This window comes from Myiozetetes cayanensis, unplaced genomic scaffold (assembly GCF_022539395.1).
Source record: "Myiozetetes cayanensis isolate MyiCay16 unplaced genomic scaffold, myiCay2020 scf5-8, whole genome shotgun sequence".
NCBI lineage: Eukaryota > Metazoa > Chordata > Aves > Passeriformes > Tyrannidae > Myiozetetes > Myiozetetes cayanensis.
The window spans coordinates 30254757-30277686 of NW_026087742.1; the positions used below are offsets into that span (position 1 = coordinate 30254757).

At 40.5% G+C, this 22930-nt stretch overlaps 1 protein-coding gene across 14 annotated transcripts in view; it reads right to left on the reverse strand.

Moving 5' to 3' along the window:
* The window catches only part of TENM4 (teneurin transmembrane protein 4), a 1544468-nt gene that overhangs the window by 82056 nt on the left and 1439482 nt on the right, over positions 1-22930 (reverse strand). For all 14 annotated transcript variants that reach the window (XM_050333746.1, XM_050333747.1, XM_050333753.1 and 11 more), the window contains 2 exons: positions 15798-16014; positions 1581-1700 (listed from right to left, as the gene is read on the reverse strand). In XM_050333746.1, coding sequence (XP_050189703.1) covers positions 1581-1700; positions 15798-16014 — 337 coding nt within the window. The remainder of the gene's footprint in view (positions 1-1580; positions 1701-15797; positions 16015-22930) is intronic.

Below are 22930 nucleotides of genomic sequence, written 5' to 3' on the forward strand. Positions count from 1 at the left end.
CAATAAGTTCAACTGTCTGATCAATTCAAAGCCAATCAAATTACCCATATTATTAAGGGTATTGTCCAAATGCCTTTTAAACACTGACAGGCTTGGGAAATTGATCACCTCTCTAGGAATTTTGAGGAGTACATTCAGTGCAGGTGGCTCAGGGTGCAGGTGCAGTACAAGTTGCAGGTTGAACTCTGGGGAGCGGGAACCGAGAGAAAGGGCCATGAACTGCTGACCCTTTGCATAACAAATGGTACGAGGACCTGTGGCCCAGCCAGGTGACAGGACACTCAGTGACATGGCAGGAGCTCAGGACTCCAGACTTTCCTGCACTTTGACTGTGAGGGGATAAAAACCCAGGGGTTCCTTTGCTTAGGGTCCCTCCTCGGAGGCACCAACCCGAGCTGTTATTTAGTTATTGTAACAAGATTAAATTCTTTTAAGGACTGAAACGTCAGAGACTCTACTATGAGAAACCTGGGGTTGAGCCAGTAAGGCAATCTGGTCTGACTATGTGAGTATGGGGTATGTAGCTGTGAAGGGGCTTTGGCCCTAGCTCAGATAGTGTGAGAATGACTGCCAGAGTACCTCCAGGATGGTCAGATGGAAGTTTCTTTAACAGGAATCCTGTTCTCCTGTTTCAGTCTTTAAGCACCCTCTCAGTAATGTTTCCTCATATTCAGTCTAAACTTACCCTGGTGCAGTTTTGAACCATTCCCACATATGCTGTCACAGGATCACAGAGATGATCTCAGCACCTCCCTCTCCACATTCCCTCTTCAGGAAGCTGTAGGAAGCAATGAGGTCACCCCTCAACCTCCTTTCCTCCAACTAGACAAACCCAGAGTCCTCAGCTGCTCCTCACACAAGACATTCCTTCCAACTCTACCACCAGCTTTCTTGCCCTCCTCTGGACAAATTCAGGGACCTGAACATATTTCTTAAATTGTGGGGCCCACAACTGCACACTGTACCAACACTGGCTACAACAGGACAATCACTTTTTTGACTGGCTGGTCATCCTGTGTTTGATGCATCACAGGATGGAGTTTGTCCTCTTGGCTGCCAGGACACACTGCTGGCTCCTATTCAGCTGCTGCTGGCCAGCAACCCCTGACCCCTGTCTGCAAGGATGCCCTCCAGCCACTTTTCTTCCAGTTTATACTTGTGCCTGGTGTTACTCTATTTTCTATATGGGCAGAAAATCCAGCATTTTGGATTTTTAAAATTTCATCTCATTCATCATAGCCCAGTGCTCCAATCTAGACCCCTCTGCAAGGTCTCCTGTGCCTCAAGAGAGTCAACAGCACCTCCCAGTTTGGCACCATCAGCAATCTTGCTAATGATACATTCAACTCCTGCCCAGATTGCAGATAAACACATTGAACAGGACTGGCCCTGGAACTGAACCCTGAGGAACGGCACTGGTGACTGGCTGCCAGCCCCATAACAACAACCAATAACATATCAACATCTTCAAAAATGCATCAACAATAAAGGTGCTCTTAGAAGAAGTTTCTCTTTAGTGTTCATGGCAATAATGCTGTTACTACTGCTTAAATACTGTAAATCCTATACAGACATCCTACCTGCCATCTTGTCTGCTGATCGTGTACCCGAAGTGAGGATTGTTGACAAAGCTGATGTTCACTCCGACTAGAGGGGTTCCATCTGCCGTCATAACCTGGCCTCGAATCACACATGCATGTCTGCGAAAAGGAAAAAATAATAATAAGAAATAGTAAGTATTTTTGACAAATGTAGGTTTTTCCTCTATTTCTGTGGCTGGGAATTCCAATACATTAGAAAGCCAAGGCCTTTATAACCTGGAAAGCTGGAAGCTATGCTATGTGTTTTGATGGTGGGATGCTGCTCTTGAAGGCTTTCTCAGGAGTTATGTAAGAAACATTCAATACCTATGGTAAGGTTTACAATTATCCTACTCTATAAAAGCAACTGCTGAAGCATAAACTTCATTAGATATAAGCTTTTGTAGGATTCACAATATCACGCTGGAATTTCACAGAATCATAGAATATTCACAGATTAACCTGAATTGAAAGTGACCAACAAAGGTCATTGAGCCCAATTACTGGCCCTGCACAGGACAGCCTCAAAAACGCATCATGTTTCTGAGAGTGTTATCCAAGCACTTCTTGAACTCTATCAGGCTTGGTGTCGTGACCACTTTCCATGGATGCCTGCTCCAGTGTCCAACCATCCTCTGAGTGAAGAACCTTTTCCTAATATCCAATAGTGTTTTAACGATATTGCCCTAATGCAATGTGCTCATTTTGTCCCCATTTGGGAAAATCACAACAGATAATTTGCCAGGTTCAGATACCTTCCTTACAAACTGCTTGAGGAGCTGAGCACACTAACAGGATAGGCTTTTTCTCCCCCTCTTTTTCTTCTCCAGTTTGGTAGATTGCACTGTTTTATAGGATACATCTATTCTAATTACTCTGGCCTCTGTAATATGCTCTTTTATCTAAGGATTTCAAGGATCTTTACAAACAGTGATTAATACGGCAAGACTGGTATTTTACAGAGAGGAAATAAAGCACAGAATGATTTTCAGTTGTCCAAGGTCAGTCAGAAAACCTGCAGTAACGCCAAAGACAAATTTTCTAGGTTCTTATTCCAAAGTCTGTTTCCAGACCTCTAAGTCATTACTACACTACTACTTTAGGAGCTTCCCATAAAGACAAAGCAGCACATGTCTGTGAGACTGTCTGAACCCAATTTTTGGCTGAAGGTAACTATTTTTCTGAGCAGCAACAGCAAATTGTGGTGTCAGTGTGCTAACGTGACCCAGTGAATGATTTTCCTAACTGCCATTCTGCTGGAGAGCAGAGATTGAAAGCCAGTGTTTCTCCAGGTGCAGGACCAGATCTCAGTTAGAGTAAATCATCCCAGCTGCACTTCAACAGAGAAATGGTGTTTTACTGGCTCACTGAGACAAAGGATGGTATCTGCAATGTTTTGTAAAGACGATTTCATAAACTTGGATCATTAGGAAAAGATCCAGTTATTTTCTTACAGTCCACCTAAAAATCTGAGATGGTATAATGCAAAGAGATAAAGTATAATTTCTATTCAATAAAGGCTGCCAATCTGTGCATTCCACAGTTCAGAAAACAGACCATTTGCCAGGGAGTCTTAAACAAAATTCCCACTGATCTAAATGGAGAGCTCCAATATTAACAAAAATTACTGAAGGGTCACCAAAATGTGTCTGCAGTCTAAGATGTGACCAGATTAACACATAATTTTGGAATAGGCCACAGGGAAATGAGATATTGGAAATGATTTTTCTATCACTGAGTTTACTTTGATGTATCATGACTGACTTGTTAGGAGTCATGTAGGCAAGGACTTGGACCAAGTTTGGAGCTAGTAATCATAGAGTCCTAGAACCCTAGAATGGTCTGTGTTGGAAGGGACCGTATATACCATCTAGTTCCGACCTCCTGCCATGGGCAGGGACACCTTTCACTAGACTGGGTTGCTCAGAGCCCCATCCAGCTTGGCCTTGAACATTTCCAGGGATGGGGCTAATGGGGAGAATACTTAATACTGCTATTGCTTCTCCTATTGAAGGGCTTTAACTCAGCTTCCCATATACAACAAATGGAAAATAATACTCCAGTACGATATTACATACATCACTATCTAACACACAGGTAGAATATAACTCAAAGGGTCACAATCTCATTGAATATGCTTGGAAAAATGTCAAAACTTGGAATAACCCCAATGAAGTCAACAGGTTACCAACCACAGTTCAATTTCAGCAAAAAGTGAATGTGACTGAGCATATCTCTGAGTCAAGAGCAGAAGCTAGGCCTTCTCTTCCCAGATTTTTCCACGATCCCCTCCACCCTGCTGTTTCCTTTTCCATCCTTTAGAGAGATCAGAGGAAGGGTTTGAAACAGCCTTCTCTCATTTTCTCATGAAATGGCTCCATATTTTGGGAAAGACAAAGAATCACTGCAGACTTGACTGCAGTTTCTTGAATACTAAGACCTGAGCATGACTGACTCAGTATTCTGAATTACATATTCAACACTGGGACAACAAATGTTTTAAAATAATCAAGAGACAATATCATACATTTCTACGAATGTAAGAACACTTCCACCTCTGGTTTTTGGTTCCAAGAGTTAAGAGGAAGTAAAGGAAAAAATACAGACTGAAGGTGTAATCCTGCTGCCCTACACAGAACACATCCAAGCAGTTCCAAACTTCTATGTAATACTGCAAGCACACTGACCTAGACCCTTGGCTCAGTTAATGGGGAGATGTGCTTTATATCAGCAAACATCTGGTCTGTTACATATCACTGACAACTGTTTCTACCACAAGCACCAGCACAGTGTGGACAAACAAGGAACTCCCTCGCATCTTGGCAGCTGGAACAAATGCATTTGACCTCCCACCCTTGGGAAGAGACTCAGTTCCCACTGTAGCTCCAGCTCTGCAAGCACACCTTCGTGCTCACTAACTTGGACACTGCCCTCTTCTCAGAGGAGAAGCTTGTCAGCAAGCCCAGCTGCATCCACCACTCTCCTGAGGACTATAACAACAGCTTTACTTCCATGCTATACGAAAAGATCTTCCCACAAAGGGAACATCATTCCCAAACTGCAGTGATAAAAAGAAGTTGGAGTGACATGCACAAATTTGAATATATTTAAAAGTAGGAGGGATGGAAACTGGAGGAAAAATTCAAGCTCAGACCTCCCCTGATTAGTCTCAAATCTTCTCTTCCATGGGTGTCAAAATTTGCCCCACTCGGATAAAACAGTTCATACAGGCTGTTGGAAGCAGCTGGCTTCTCTAGTGTCAACATGTCCTTTCTGGAGGCAAGATCGAGTATCCACAATGCCCAAGCCCCCCAGGAACCTGGTTAATGCTAATTTAGTCAGCCATTTCCTTCAGAAGACCTTGGTCTAAATGCAATTACCCTACAAAGAAGTTAAGTGGTACTGCTAAGATGCTCAGCTCTGCTAGAAGGTCTCCTAATACATTTACATAAAATTATCTCTCATGTTAATAGAAGAGATTTATTCCATCAGTCCAGGAATGCTAGCTCAGAATGTTTTCCGCAGTTGAACAAAATTGGATTTCTCGTAGCTGGAGCTTATTTGTTCCATTAAATTATTAACAGATTTCATGTATTGCTTCTGGTTTTTTGGTTTGTTTTTGGTTTTGTTTATTTGTTTGGTTTTGTTCTATTTCCTTCACTACTCCTACATGAGGCTATATGGATTCTTGTTTTACTAGGAAACTAGTCTCAATTTTTCCTCTTCTTTAATTACGTTTTTCCCTTTTCTTGTTTTTCCCCAGTTTGTCCATAAAAGCTTGCCTGAAAGACCAAATCATTGTAAAAATGCTCTCTAGAATGCCAGATGGCATATCAGACAATTTTACACTGTTGCTTTGTGAAGTCATCCTTTATTCCCAAGAAAATTAAATTAAGTCTTTCTGGTAAGATCTGGGCCACAGCGGCAAAACAGACAGGGGTGCACTGATGCCTTTACGTTCCCATTGCTCAGATACAAATAAAGTTTGACAGGCTGTCAGGAAAATTCAAGCAGACAAAACCAGCCTTAGAATAGAAGCCAGAAAAGTAAATTCCACAGAAGCCATTTCACATTGTGGCAGCACATTAAAGATTTGTCTTTAATACTAACTCTGATCCAGTGTCTCACAGCTTAGACATTGGTCCTTCCAATACTCCTTACTCAAAGATGTTTTCTGCTGACACTGTGCTTGGCATTAGGAAAAAAGAGAAAAATACTGCCTCTGCTAGGCATTTTTTACTGGGAAAATTCTATGCATCCTAACCTCCACTTTTTCTGCAAGAAATGTATATTCTTTCCTTGACTGAGGATAGGTGCCATGGGAAATCTCACCCTGATGAATTTCTGCTGCTCCTCAAAATATTTCCAACATAACTTATTGTGCCTTCTCCTTTAAAGGTTTCTGATGTGTGGAAATGGTCTTCATGACTTCTTAGCCATCCTCAGCCAAGTTATTAATAATATGTATTTTAATTTGACACTATAAATCTCTTTGAGCTTACCACTTCCATATTTTATTGGTATATATAAATACACACACACATATACAAGATTTATCTTTCTGCTCTGGATGAAACTTCAACAGAGCACCATAGAACAAAAATCTAGAAAGTTATAGTTCACTGGGAAGAATGTTATTAATTAAATCAGATGATCTCAGTTTCACTTCATCCACTGCTCCAGCCTTTCTGTGTGACACTGGTCATGTCATCTAGTCTGTATGTGTCTCTGTACTTCACCTGTAAAACAACAGTCCTCTGCTTATTGATGCCTTTGAGTTTTTAAAATTTTTAGCTTTTTGTAGATTTTAATGCTGCTGGAGTTTTCCTTCACTTTAGGCAGTTACTTTCATACAGTTTGTCTGTCACATTCCTGAAGCTTTGGTTTAACTGTCTTTTAACCATCTTTTCAAGGCAATAGGTATTTAGCAAGAACATTCCGTTGGATTCCCTTGGGATGTGCACCTGGACCGAAATAACAAGAGATATGGTAGACAAAACAAGATAGAAGGCCCAAGACCATTGGAGGGACTCCAGTGGGGCAGTACTGACGGCGGTACCAGGGCAAAAGGGGTCTTAGGATTGGACGTCCCTATTAGATATGATAATTAGTAAAGATGTAAAAGTGTAAGAATTCTGTATATGGGGGCGTGTGCCTTTCGTACTCTGTGGCCAGAAGGCCTTCAATAAAAGCTGTTCTCTATCTTATCTAATTTGCCTGGAAAGTTTTTTTTTTTCTCCTGAAGATTTTAGGCATCATTATAAGAAGAATAATTGTAGCAATCTGATAATCCCTTGCACAGGGATTTTACATTCTCATGGAACCTCATCTGTGATACGCTTAGGCCGATCAGTGCCTATAAATACAGTCATTTGCTACAATCTCCTGGCTTTAGTTGCTGTGGCCATTTTGCTTGAGAATAACAGGATGAAGCAAAATGTACCTCACTCATTTTGAGTTGAATGCACTTGTCTCATGTTAAACAACCTCAGGGCAGTCTAGTACTAGGATAGATAGTAAACCCGCTATAATGCCAAGGTAAAAGCTAAGGGCATCATGATCAAACACATGGACACAGAGAAAATGCCTGAGCTTGCAGATGAAGGACAAAAGAAGAAAAGGAAAGATCAGAACATGCAGACGTTTAAGTTCATTGCTTGTGGCAGTATTTCCCTCAAAAGCTGTCTGTAAAAACAACCTTGCCCATTTGCCTCTTAACTGTGGAGAAAAACCTTCTGACAGTCTTCCCTTGAACTGAGTCACTCCCTGTCTGGCTCTTTTGGTTCAGTTTAGTTCTAGAAAAAGCTGAAACTCAAAACCTGTATACTGTTCTTAGCTGCCATCTGAATTAAGGAATTAAGGTTAGGAAAAAGAATGCAAATGATCCTGCTGAAGGTTTACTTGTTAAAGAAAAAAAAAAGCACACTTACATAGAAGACGAAAATTAAAAGAGTACTTGTCCAGAAAGACCCCCACACTAACCAGATAGCACAAGTTTCTAAATACCATGAGTTTCTGAAAGGGCTTGGCACATGTTGGGCAGCTGGGATACAAATCCTGCTGGATTTAGTAGGCCTGGTGCATTAGGACATGGGGTAATGGTTTTAAACTGAAAGAGGGTAGATTCAGACTAAATTCAATTAAGAAGTAGTTTACAATAAGGGTGTTAAAACACCAGCAAAGGGTGTATGGAGACGTGCTGGCTGCCTTATCCCTGGAAATATTCAAGTTCAGGCTGGATGGGGCTTTAAGTAACCTAATCCAGTTGAAGATGACCCTGATCATGGCAAGGGGGTTGTACGATGGCCTTTTAAAGATCCCTTTCACCCCAAACCATTGTATGTCTGAATAACTGATTAGGCTAATATGAGGAGTTCACAGTAAGGGAAGCACCAGAATGCCCGTGTCAGTCTGACAAAGGGACTAAATGCACTAATGTTTGACCATATCCCAGATGGGGACTTCTTAAAGCAGCACTGACAGACATGGCTTACAACAAATCCTGCCACTCAGCTTTGTGAGGAGCTGATGGAACAAGGACCCCAGAGAAAGAGAACGTGTCATGCAGAGCAAAGTTTGTAAGAGTTCTGAACAGGTTCAGTCAAAGAAAGTCAGCTCTAGATTGTTCACAGCGAGAAACAGTACCTGGTCTGTTTGTTTAACCTACTCAGTGAACCTATTTATAAGGTCCCATCACTGAAGGATCAAGAGATGAGCATAGTTATGTGGACAAGATCCTCCACCTTAATCTTTCCCAAGAAACCTTCTACAGTCTTTTAGATGTTCCACAATACACACAGTAAAGCTGAAGAAATGAAAAGCCCCAATGAAAACCCATTACTTAAAAGGCTGAAGAACAGGGAAAACACCGCATAATGTTAAGATACTTTTATAAATGTGGCTAATGAAGTTGGTATTTGAAGATAAAAAGCAAAGTGCTTATTAATCAATAAAATAACACCTCTAGATGCAGATTCTATTCTTCTTGTCTCCTTAAGGTCTGGTCCAACTTGACAACTGGTATCTGGTCCAACTGGTATCAAACCAGTGGGCCCTCTTCGTTTGCTGTTTTTAGCATCTGTACAATGGCATGGTTTTGTAACCAGCTGTTGTCCAGTTTCTCAGGCTCCCCACTGCTCCATGAAGACTTAGAAACTGATAGGTCTTAAATATCTCCTTGGGTATCATCTTTTTTCAGCAATATTAGTGACTGCTACTTGTAGCTCCTCCAAAGGAAAAGAAGGTATCTTTACTGCATGACAGTTCAGTAACAGAATGTATTTTTTGAGGACCACCTACCACTTCTAGAAAACCCATGATGGATCATCACTCTCAAAAGAATTCCCTGTTGGATCCTTTCCTGAAAGGCTCAGGACCTTATTGCTTTGAAAACTTCTCCCAAGAATTGAATCTTATTCACCTTCTCGATGTATGTCCTTTTCTCTTTATGAAAGCACAGTCTTCCTGTCTGATCTGCCAAACAATCTGGCCAGTGCTGGAAAGAGATCCTACTCCTGCCAGCCAAAGTATCTTGTGTCTACCTCTATGCCTCATTGACTTGCTATTTTTACATCCCAAGATTTTTCAGTTAAGCTATAAAGAGAAGGTGGGAGGATAAGGGATATGGGAAGGCTACTCAGCAGAGAAAATTACACTGATGATGTCTGTGAAATATTAAAACTGGCTCCAACTATACTACTGAAATGAAAGTATTTTAAAACAGAGTTTTATAGGAAATGTAGCACATAATAAAGTTGGGCTGTGCTTTACTGCAAAGTTTCAGTGAAGCATCCTTTTATTCCCAATGTGGTTGACTAATGCTTTAAAAGTTGATGATTCTCTCCTTTTCTTCAGTACAACCAAAGAAACACTCTCTTGCTTTGCATAAGATATCAAAGAAACAGAATCACACGCATACCTTTTAGGTCTGTTCAATCCAAGTCAAGTGTCCAGTAGCACGTAAGGTGCAAGATAATTTTTCCACCTAATACTGAACGATGTTCATTTCATAATTTTTCAGAAACGATCCAATAACCATTATTTCTGTGAGAGGTAAAGACTTTATGCTGCAATAACTTTCAGAGATGAATAATGTATTCATGCCAAGTCTTCACTGAAAATGTCTGCAGAACTTACCAGTTCTGTATTATTACAGTATTTTACATCTGGTATTTATTTTGTAAGCTATGGCCACATATGCAGCTCTGTAGAAGAACAAGAATAAAAGCACTTCTTTCCACTGAATCTGAGGCATCATGAAAGCAAAACTGAGCAGAAGAGAAGGAAAAAGACATTATTTCCAGGTTAATTATAAAATGAGCTCTGAAAGTTCTTTAGCTACATATAAGATGTCTGATAGCTTTGTAAGGATCCAAAAGAATTCGGAAAAAATTATTCAAAAAAATATGTTAGATTTTATGTTTGTGATTTTAAAACTGCTCTCTTATGTAGTAGGTTTTAACCAATTTAGGAAATAAATGTCACACTCAAAGGACAGACTTCCTGATAGGGCTGCTCTTTTTACACAGAAAAGCACCTTGAATACTGAATAAATATTAATCAAGTATCTATATGCAGATCCAAGAGAATGCATCAGCACCTACACCATAGTGTAGACTCCTAAATCCAAAAGTGCATGTCAGCACCTCTGTAATCCAGGAGGTACTTAGCTTATTAGGAGTTTTTTTTTTTTCAAAGACTGAAAGCTTTGAAGGCTTGAAATTTGTTTTCTGCATACTCCAAGATCTCCTTGGGACGCAGGTATCACCTGAGACCTTTTAATTCAGAGTATAGGATGGTGCAGCATTTCTATCAGCTGCCTTGCCAGACCCTGGAAGCATGCCCAAACCACACTGGGAAGATCCTACTCAGGATTTTGTGCTTGGTAATAAATATCCAATGTTTTAAAAATATTTGTTAAAAACTACACCCAAGTTTCTCTAACGACTGTACACAGGACTTACAGAACCATTGAATCATTAAGATTGGGAAAGATCTATAAGATTATCAAGTCCAACCAACTTCCTCCTATGCCACTTGTGAAAGAGGAATATAATTAAATCATGATTACACTATCTACACTACAGACAAAAAAAAGAAAATATGGACAGGAACTTTGCTTTTGTTAAGTCCTGTGGGTACAAATTCCACAAAGTTCAAGTAAGTAGCTGCATATATGGTATTAGTTTACTGTATAGAAATAATGCCATGTTCAACTCAAAATCACTTTATGATGAAATAATGCCATACTACATAATTTAAATCAAAAGAAAAATAAAAACATGGGAAAGAAAACGTATATGCCCTGTACACTAGAAAGGTAAGTTTTAAAAGTATGCTTTTCTCTTAAAAGGAATAATTACCAAAATAAAAATCAGTAATTATTTTACAATTCCTTGTTAATCTATATTTCATAAAGCTGTGATTTGTAGCTAATAAGCAGAAGACGACAATAATGCTGAGAAGGAGAGGGTTTGAAGAGGTGCTGTGTTAGCTTGGTTTAAAATATGGAAAAATTTGATGCAGTTTTTATCAGTGTAGGTACCATGCTGTGCCACAAGTACTCACTCTCAGGCATGCTGGATTCTGCCTAATATCTACGACACAGTCTTAAACAGATGCAGAATTCCAAACTGTCCTAACCCATGGAGCTGCTGAGCTCCACAAGCTCCTTCATCGCCTCTGCGTGCCTGTTCTCAGTGGGTGTGTCTGACCCAAAGCATTTCCTGCCGCTCAAGGGAGCTGCATGTGGCTGGAGATGGGCCAGAGCCATGGGCTGGACTAGCCAACTCAGGAGAAATCAGCAGGATAAAGCCACACCTGTAAGTCTGGGGGTTTTGACTCCTAACTTTGTCTTCAACTAGAAAAGAAGTGTTTCTTATGTCACTGTACAAAAGTCATACTTTCCTTGAGAAAAAAATACAGAAAAGACAGAGCACTTTGGTTTCCCTGGGAAGGAACATCAGAAAGATCTGCTGGTGTGAACCCACAGTCTGCAAGGTATGGGAAGAAATGTGAGAAAGGAAAAGAGAAGGTGCTTTGAATGTCTTCATAGAATCATAGAACAGTTAGGTTTGGAAGGGGTCTTACAGTTCCAACCTCACAGCCACGGGCAGGACACCTTCTACTAAAACCAGGCTGCTCAAAGCCCCATCCAGCCTGGCCTTGAACACTTCCAGCAATGGGGCAGCCACAGCTTCTCTGGGCAAACTCCTTTAAGGATACTAAGATAACATAGCAATATTCTTCCAAAACACTTAGAACTGAGCCAGATGGACTACCAAAACATTTTGAAAAAGCATTTCTACCCTCCCCTCTTTTCTTAGCTGTTCTTTGGCCATGATCAATGCTCAGAATTTTGCTTTGATGGGGTTTGGGATAGATGCAATTTAACTCCACCAAAAAACCCCATACATTTATTTATTTATAGTAAAATACTGCACAGGCATTTATAGCACACTCTGTGTGTCTCTCTGAGCTTCTAACAGTGCCGCATAACCCTCCCCACTTGGATCAGTAAGGTACGTTGTACATCCCGGCAGATATGGGACACAGAGGGGACACAGGAAGGAGTGACATGTTTACAACCTTGTCACTCAGTAGTGGGAAAAAATGTGAAAAGTCAATTCTGATCAGAATTTGAAACCACAAAAACTAAATACTCGTTGTATGTAGACTACTGACCTGAGGACAATCAGGGACTATTCTTGCAGCTGATATCAGATGCTGCTCTCTGATCTTTCATTATAACTCAGATGATTATTTCTAGCTGCCCAAGTAATCATGACAGGTTAATCTACTTGCTGCCAAGTAGATACACACAATCTGTCCCAGAAAAGGGGTATAAAACACCCTTACTTAAAATTCACCTGATTTCAGTTCAGATTTTCTTTACAAAAGTGACAATTCTGCACATGGTCATCTGAGGTATTTTAACCTGTGCCAATACTTACCATAAAAGATTCTGTGGATCAGGACTTTAGCCTATTCTTGCTATTTTCTGACACTATCCCTCAGAAGAGAATGTATCAGGTGTCCTACTTTAAAGTCCACAATTTGACACCACTATATCTTGTGCTGCTCCTTATGGTGATGGACAACTAAGAATGGCTCAAAAACAGCAAAGGAAACAGCAAGAGTAAGTGGTTTCAAAATCAATACAAGAACGATCAACTAGTGGAAGAGTGCTTGTTATCTGTTCATCAAAATGATGTGAAAAGACATTCTGTGCATTCAGAATTTAATTTAGCTACTTGCTTTATCATCATAAACACTCTTTTCAATATGGGCAATGATTATTTTTATTTCCCAAACATGAATAATATATAATTGCTGGTATTTGGGAAGAGACAAGGTCTTTACCTTTATCCATCAGCATAATTTATCATTGTCTTTCTCTTTCCTTTGCAGTGGTGAGAGAGCTCGTCAGCTCAGCTTGTTCTTAAAAAGCTGGAGTGTAATTCAATAATAAATTCACTCAAAGGCTAGCTGTCACGAGACATTCATTTATTTGTATCCATTAGGAGATATGCGCTGCTGTTCTCTCTGAAGAGTGGCTAAGCTGCACTTCTAAAGCCCAGGAAATATATTGCAGAGATATTCAGTCATCTTCTTCACACTGCTGCTGCTTCTACACAGGCCATATAGGGATGCAAATGTGCCAGGGGTCCCCCAGGGTGATAATCAGCCAGCCATGACCTACTAAGGCCCGCAGGAGTAGACTGTAATTCCTGACCTGAATGATGAGTGTGCCTGTGCCACAGGTGCCTGTGCAGGATACCCAACACACAGGACACAGAGATCTATGTCACTTCTGTGGTGCCTGCTCATGGGGGACTGCTCACAGCAAGTGGTATGGACCCAATTCAACCGTACCCCATGAGGATGATAGTGTTGGAACAGAAAGACATACGACATTCCATGCCCAGCAATCTACAGTCCTGATCTACACCAAGAAGGAGATGGCTTCATGGATCACCATAGCAGCAATGGGAGAGGGCTGTCCTAAGGCAGGATGCTGGAGCCCTTCATAAGAACAACTCCCTCCTGTCAGACAAACTTTTAAGTCAGCAGCTGGAAGGAGAGATGAGAACAGTTCATCTTGCCCCCAGCTGCTGCTGTGATCTTCATGAAGACACTGAGCAGTTTTGTGGATAACAGGGATATTATCACCTGCCTTCTGTAAAAGCAACTGCAGGAGATTCAACAGCAAGAACACTACTGAAGAAAGGGCATATCCATACATGCAAATACAGGCAGTCCTATTTGCCCAGACTAATTGGGTCCCAGATGGTCCCAGTCCATGCTCCTCCATGTATCAATTACTGACCACTGCTGAGACACCCTTGCTTCCAGGGTGATAAGAGGCAGCTGTTCAAAGGTCCAGCTTTCAAGGTGGTGAAATGGGCAGTTGAAACTACAAAGAGAAGCCAAATAAGCAGAAAACTGTTGCAGTGGTGGAATTTATCCAGATCTATATGATCTTTAAGAACTAACAGGAACACACAATGTCTTTTAGGATCCCAAAAGTGTAATGGCATTTTTAACACCTCTGATAAGCCTGGACTTTGTGCTGTTCCAGGGGAAAATATACTTTCTCTTGAGGTCCTTCACTGTTACTTGCAATCACTCTTGTGAATCAAGATACTTAACTTGAGAGATGCAATACAATTGCAGCTTAAGGTGACATATCTGTAGACCATATTTAGTGGCACACATCCTATGCTGCTAATTTGAGAATGGCAACCTCATAAATCATTGCTACCTCTATATAATCCTTTGTGTTAACTTAAGCGGAAGAAGGAGTCCCATTTATTAGTTCCACTGCATTTAATAAAATGCAATCATTAAAACCATTTCTATTGATCTGAATCTTTACATTGCCTCACATACCAGATAAACACTTCTGCTAGCAGATGCTCCTTTTGCATCTCAAATGCATGTAACTCATGTAGGAGTTTATGTGATCCTAAATGGCACAGTCTTTCTGTTGGTCCTCTGCTGGCACTCTCACAAACAAATTAGAAATTCCCACTATTTTCCCCTAGCTCTGTGTGCTGTTGAATGCAAGCAGCCTTCAAAGAGAAGCTGCAATTTTTTGGTTTTTTTATCACACATGTATGAATATTTCTATAGACCCTGAAGGCCTTGAAAGCAAGAAATATCAGGGAAAGTATCACATCAGGCCAATTCCCTGACACTGGTGTGCCTCATGTCTGAGCTCAGCCTGTAGAGTACCAAGAAAGGCCATATATGTGAGGTGGTACCCAAGGAATGCTGTCAGTGTCCCTTCACAAAAAACATTAGGTCAGATCCAGAAGGTCCTGAGAGGCCTGTTGAAATGCAAGTGCTGAAATAAATACCCACACAAACATGAGGGTTGTATATTTTCAGTGCCAACCAATTAGCTGCTGTGTGTGGGAAAGCTGAAAGTAAGCAGCTAATGACTAGGTGAAATTCAACAGAGTCCAAACTTAAGTGCTGAAAGTCACCTCTGGGATCAGGGTCACTACTTTTGAAAGGCAACATTCAGGGCAGACCCTGATCTAAGAATCTCACACCCCAGGTGCCCTGCTATAAGCACATGATTTTCAAGGGATGACTGACCCTGACAGACAGGAATGTGCTTAAGTTGCTGAAATGCAGTCACAGAAGTGGACTTTCTAAGTTTTCTTTCCAAGTTCGTTTATTGATGATGATTGCAATGGTAAAGAACGTACTGGTCTTAAAACCAATTCTATATACAAGCTGACTGTTTATACTGCAAATCGCTCTAATAGCCCTCCCTAGGTGTTATGATCTTCCTCAGTTCTTTAGAGGTCTCCAATAGTCACACAATAGATTGCAAATAGCATTTTAGTTTCCTTCTCTTTTGGCTCTGTCAATGGAAGATCTGTCACTGCTGTTTAGGAAATACTTGTGGTCAGTGTCAGTCATTTGAACAAGAATAGCCCTGCTGAACAGATGCCTTTCACTCCTTGAAATAAGAAAGATGCAACTGCCCATATTGGTTGGAAGAGAAGCATGTTGTCTTACTGGCTGGCAGGAAATTGTAGATGAGGACACAGTCAGCAGAACTTCATCAGCCACAAAATTCTGCAGAAATCTACTTCACTTAAACAATTTTCATGTTTTGCATCCTGCTGCCATTACATGTCTTAAAATGACCAAGTGGCTTATGCTTTACCACTTACTGAATCAAACCCAAAATTCACTTACCCGCCTTCAAAAGGATTGTCTCCTGGGATGACGTGAGTGCTGTCCTTGCCAATCAGGAACTTGATTCGATCATAGAAGGAATGCAAGCTCTGCTGGGAGATAGGGGCTTGTGTCTCCTGGATGATATCCAGGGGGTCTGGGGAGCCCAGGCAAAGTGCATTTACATGGCACAGTGGCTGTAAGCAGCAGTCTGGGTCCATGCAATCCACCAGGCCATCTGCAAAAAGGGAAGGAAGGTTTTAGAGTAATGGTAACGTGGAGTGCTACCACTGGAGATTTCAGGGTGCAAAAACTTTTTCCAATGCAGATAACAGAGAAATGCAGATTTTCACCTACAAAGAGTAAGGCATATTCACTGAAAGTCACAATAAAGAACCTAAAATACATATTAATATGTAACATAAATATGCAGTAATACGTAATATATGATAACTCATACATTAAATTAGACCCTAAAAAAAGCATATTTTAGGCTAATTCTAGGATGTGCCCTTCCACATCTCAGTCACTTTGATAACTCTAGAACCCCAAAAGGTTGTTGTGTTTTTCTCTGCCAATATACATATGACTTCTGTACACTGCTCCTGTTCCTTGTGCAAATCACATACACATTGCATCATACCAAAGCTATCAGGTTTGCTTTCAGCAGGACTAAATAGTGAATAAAGCCACTGTATCTACCATGGCTGTAGAAAGATCTGTACACACAACCCAGTAAAACAGAATACAAAGTAAAAATTTTGCTGAGAGGGTTTGATCTCTTTTGACCTTTGTCACACTGATTCCAGATGAGCAACAGATGACCTCAAACTCTCAGGATATAAATCTTGTACTTTTAGCACCACTAAATTAATAGTAACAACAATAATAGCAGTGGACGCATATGAAAAATCTTGCCGAGTGTACTCTAGTAAAATGAGGGTTTGTGTATCTGTCAAGCCATCACACACACAGACAGTACCACTTCCCCTCCCACCACCACAGCAATATCCCCCCATTCATTTTGAGATGTCACTGCTCATTGCAAACAGCTCAGGAAAAAACGGTGACAGGAAAGGAAATACAAAAAAAAGCTCAAAAGAGGTTTGATGAAGCATCACATTTAGCAATAAAAGTTGTTAGCATGTCGTAGAGACAGACCTTTAAATCAGATAAGGGAACTGGATGTTTTTGTTCTGGGGTAATGGGATATGGAGCCCTTCACTTCCAACTCATCAGTTCAAGCAAGACAGTTTGACAGTGAATGAAAATTATTACCATGTGATGGCTGTTCACAGACCTATGTGAAATGAGTGGTTGGTCTCTGTGTAGTTGCTGGGAGCTCCATATATCAGAGAAACCACCTTTACAGCTGGTATCTACTAATGATTTCAGCATAGAGGCAAGGCATGAACATACCAGGGAAGCAATACTGTCCTAAGAGGTAGTTCCCTCCTGAAGGGCAATGAGATTTGGAGTTCTCAAGATAATGTATTGTTTATTTCAAAGAAGTAGTAAATTAACACAGGACAGTTTGTCACTTTTACTATTTGCGAGTTTCAGTTTCGTCCCAGTTTCACCAGTATGAACCAGTATGAACTAGAAGTTGTTTCTCCAAGTTGTGTTATTGGTATTACTTTGTATTCACTGTAACATAAATAGAATGGGATCTGATCTGTTATTGTTCTAGTACCTACAATGGCTTACACGTCATGGCCTTGGATTCCGTTGAGTTATACCAGTTCCATTCTTGGAAGATTTTAGTGCTGTAAGACATCACTGACAACATCATTTGATGTAGTTACCCACACACAGAAAACTGAACAATGAGCCTGGTCATGATTCCCAGACCTTCCTGTGTACGAGTAGGTCAAAGCACAATGAGTACCTGCTCCAAGTAGATGAGCCCACACATACAGTGAGTCATTTTCACAAGTGCTCTGCACCTGCCCGTAATGATAATGGGAGCAGTGTTAGACCAGCAAAAGTGCCTTGGGAAATCCCATCTGTTATCCTTACCTCTGTCTGTTCTGATATCTCTACATCTTTATAACTCCTTGCAAAATTGCTAAAAAAAAAAAAAATCAGCTTACCCACTAGCCTTTTCTCTTGATCACTAGGGATAATGAAAAATAACTAATTAGGGTTTATTTATTTGCCTTCTAAAGAAATTACATGCTGTAGGTGACTAGATCAGTAGGATTCTGGAAAGTCAAATCTCAGATGGAGTTTGGGAGACCATTCACAGAATACAGACCTGCTTAGATGTAATATGCTTATTTACAGTTACTAATTAAAAAAAAAAAAAAAAAAAAAGGAAAGGAACAGAAAAGAAGCAACAAAACAGCCCTGTTACTATATCAACTATAGTTTCAAGCAAGACAAAATGTCTTTTTCTTCCACACATTAATAGTGTTTTCTAAGGCTACAGACACTTGGCTGAGAGGATGGCAAACCAGTTGTACCATACTTCATTCCTTTGTCTTTCTTTCACGCATCAGAAATGTGGTTTTCAACCTGAAGCTGCAGGACAGCAAGGAAATGTCTTGCAGGAAACTGTAAATAAATGTTTGAAGAACAGATGCAAAGGACAATGTTTTGAACACGTGGAACCATGAGGATTCATCTGCATGTAAACCTTTCAACTGTTTTAGGCCTGTGTGGAATAAGTTGGGGATAACTACATCAGAGGCATTTGTCACTGACATCCTACATCCTATATTTATCAACATACTCAAGAGCTGAAATGGCATTTACCTACTCAGCTCCCTCTAATACCAACAACAGTTTCAGGACAAAGCATTTTTTTAGCTTAGGAAATGTAATGTTTGTAATATAATGCTATTTTTTTTCTGAGTCATGTAGAACAGCAAGAGTTAAGCTACAAATCAGATCATAAATAGTAATGCCTCCATCTGAATAAAGTTTTCTTGCTCTTTTTTACTGTACGGTCCACAAGTCACACCAGTGGTGCCATACAGTATATTGTAAGGCATTGTCATATAATGACATTGTACACAGCTGTGACTTCTCATGTCCTAAGATCTCTCACTGGATCCACCAGAAAAGTGAGGATAAAGTGACATTTGCAAGAAGCTCCCTACCTGAAGAGTAAGGTGTCCAGGGACCTGCACGGATTAAGCAAAAATAAAAGAAGAGCAAAATAAAACTCAGGCTTTAATTGTCCAACCCAATAACAAACGTGGGAAGCCAACACTAGCAGCAAAGGAAAATACAGCAAGGTATGATCTCATAGAACAATATGAAGCTGTAATACAAAACACCTCTGAAATTTAAAAAGCATAAAGTTTTATTTTCCTTAAAACTCACTGCAGATTTTTCAGAGAGGTAACAGAAGGAGTTGAACATGGGATTAATGGCTTTTGCACCTCAAGTTTTGCAGCAGCAAAGCCAAAGAGACCCATAATCCCCACGTGGATTTGTAACTTCAATAGCTCCCACAGTACAGGAAGGTTGCACTGTAAGTTCTTTAGTTATGGACACTTTTATACAGCTCTTGGTTTTAAAAAGTGGCAGCTCCTTTATTTACACATACCTATAATATGACCATGGCACTTCAGATCAGAGAATAAATGTGTTGCTTAATTAACTCCATGAAAAGTTTCAAGTCCTGTGTAGAGGGATTGCAGCAATTCATATGCTGTAGGGTCAAAGAGGTTCCCAACTTTTGGGTTTTTATACTTCTAAAGTTCTCAGTAGACTTTTTGCAACAGCCTTGCACTGAGAACTCACGTTGAAACAATTATCTCTGGTGACCTTGAAATCCCATTCTTAGTCATTGCTTCTCAAGTCTCCCAGTCCACCTCTACAACATCCTTTCTTTGTTCCCAGGGTTGTCTTGAATTTTGTTGTTTCACTGTGACCTTGTAGCAATGCGAGTCAGATCACTCTCTACCAAAATGATCTGGGTACATTATTTACCACCATATTGAACTTTAGGTGACCCGAAGATTTTACCAGGAGAGATCTAAACTACATTCTAAGAAAATGATGAAAATGCTGAGTAGGGTTGAATACAACAAACAGTTTCAAGGGATTCCTTCAGAAACAGCTTCAATCATGGACGCCTTCCAATTAACATATTAATTCACAGTTCTGTCACTGAGCCAGATTTTAAGACATCTCTTGTGTTCCTTATTATTTCCATGCATAGGAGTTTTTACATCTTAGAGACATTTTATGCATCCTACATACATATACCTGTCCTCTTTGCAGTCCTGCCAAAAACAAAACAAAACTCTTCTGTCGGACTTGCTTTGCATGAAAATAAATACCTTTTGCAATCTCAGAGATACTCTGGGGTGAATCAAACTACTGTTGTTGTGAAAAGGGCACCATTGGCAAGACATTGTCACATCTGGTAAATAATGTGTTCAATGGTTTGCATCTTTCACTAAGACTCATGTAATCATAGAATAAATCAGTATGGATGGCACCTCTGGAGGTCATCTTGCGAGCCCTGTCTCATTCCCTTCTGGAAGGGACGTGAAGGGGAATTAATTTGGCTCAGCAGAAAACCTTCCTTTTCTGCCACTGAGGATAAACCAGCTCCAATTTATTCAGCTAATACAAAATTTTAGGGTACCAAGTCCACTTTTATCAGATAATCTGCACTCTGCATACCACTAGTCAGTGAGTTTTACTTTGGGATGACTCATCTAGCTTGTGTCTGGTGGTAGAGTTGCAATACTGTTTTCAGAATGATGCTCTGACTTGTTTTAAAGATTGCAAATCCACCAATCTCATTAGTGAGCTCTTTAAAACGCTACCTTAGACCATACACTCCCAGGGAGCTGAGACTGTCTTTTTATTTTCTGTTCACAAAACATCTGTTCCAGTCCCAAAGGACTTGGAAGAGCCAGCACAAGCCAATGAAATAACCACATTTCTCATTAAAGGTTTGTATCTGCAATGTATGTTCAGCTTGTCCTCCACAGAAACATTGCTTCTTGGAAGGGGCTGAGCTCTAAAGCTATCTGTGCCTTCTTGGAGCAGGACCTTGGCCTAACAAGTATGACCTTTGCAAAATACCAGCTGGAAAACACCTGATATTAACTGACTTTAAACACTCTCACTGTAACTACTGGGAAAGCTACATTAGATAATGACAACAGATGGAAACGCTGACCTTACTCAGGAATTTCGCAAGATACTTAATATCATAACTGCCTTCGACAAATAGTCACCTGGATGCCAAATTTAAGATGAGCTAAAATTACCTGGCTTTTAAACACTGCTTGTGACCCATCAGTTCCTAAAAATCATATCTTTTATCATGTTTACATAGCATGCAAAAAAGTACATCCAACCAAACCAACACAAAATTTTAAAAATCTGGAGCTACTGGTGTCAGTGTGGAGGACACAGGGTTGTGTCTTGCCTATCTGGAGCTTCAAGTGGGCTAGAGGATCCCTATCTCTGGTATTTGCCAAAAAAGGAGTTGCAGGATCCAAGACAAAAGTAATTTTATTCTCAAAAATCCAACATATAAACTGAACCTTTTCCAGGTGTGTTATGACACAAATAAGGCTGGAACGGTAAACACCATTAGAGTCGTTGGTTACACGGGACATGCTCCTTACCACCTGAGCATGCAGGACTGGGAAGGTGCTGATCAGCTAAAGAGGTTCTGTGACTGTCTACCTTGCCTGTCAGCCTTCATATCCAGAGTCCCTGGCTTCCCTGAATGCTAGAAATGGATTACAATCCTAAGGCACACAACTAGCCACTTAACTGATAGGAAAAACTGTGTGCTTGTTGAACACTGCTGCTTATTAGGAGAGGCAGATCTTCCAGCTTACTTCTAAACTATTCCCTCCCCAGAACAAAAGCTAATTCTCATGTTCACAACCACTATTATCCCACAAAATAATTACTCCTCAGTAGCAATGGGGGTATTGTTCCTGCATTCCTTGGGGTTTTGTTGCACTTGTTGGATGCAAAGGCTCACAAATCCCACAGTAGTCTCATTCCTCCTTTGAGTCCTGTGCAGTCGAGCTTCCAGGTTCCTCACCTAACACCACACAGCACCAATAAGGGGTCAGGGATTAGAGTTTTGTACAGAAGCAATGGGCTGATTTTGAGACAGAGCTTCTGCAGTAAACAAGATCAGCCGAGAGCTAACAAAATTTCAAATTAGCTGTGACTTTTCCTGGCCTCACATTTGTGTTGGCTGATTTAATGGGCAGTGTCTTAGCTGGCTGAGACTGAATAATTGAGCATTTCTGCAGTTATGGATGCTGCAGCAAAAATCTGTCACGTTAACATGAACAACAGAATGCAAATAACCTGCAGCCAGAGGTGTTATTATGTGTTTAAGCAGACTCTGACAGGTGCTGCGTGTCAAGTGCCAGGCTGGAACAGGAAAGCCACGGGCAGGGATGGGCCTGTTTATACACAGAGAGCATTCTGTGGACTGTGATGCACATCAGGAGTCCTGGTCAGACAGGTAGTCAGAAGGAGTTGAACTTAAAGAGCCTGATTAGGGTAAATCTGGGAGAGCATATGTGACAAACTCAAGGATTGTTCCTGCCAAAGACCATGGCACTTTTTGCCACTGACTGCAGTGGGAAGAGCACTTATGAGAAACTGTACTAGGCAAAGCAAAACTAGAAAGTAAAAATAACAATAAAACCCCAACGTCTCTTAGGAGGATTTCCACTGCCAACAAAAGCATTAAATGCACTGATTATACAAATAACTGTGTCTCTCACCTCATCCAGTTCTTATGTTTCCCTTCCCTTTCTGTGCCACTCATCAGTCAACACTATCACTTTTTGTGGGGACACTGTCTTATCCTGTGATGCTTTTGGATGAATTACTGGAAGACTTTGGATAGGAAAGGTTTCAAATGTAGCTGCTCAAAGGTAAAGATAACAAGGTGTTAGTCTTGCCCTTGAGCAAATCAGGTTTTAACCTTCCAGTTCTAGTCTAAGCTCTGGTGAAACACAGACTAAAGGAATGGCTTGGTACTTTTACATAAACACAAATCATTCATGTGAATGTTTATGCTGATGAAGATTTATAGGAGTAATCTTGTTCTGCCCCGAGTTGAGGACCAACACTCAATTTACTTGAATTGGATTGGGAGAATAAATAGGTTTTATTACAGTGTTTTGCAGAGAAAAATGTTA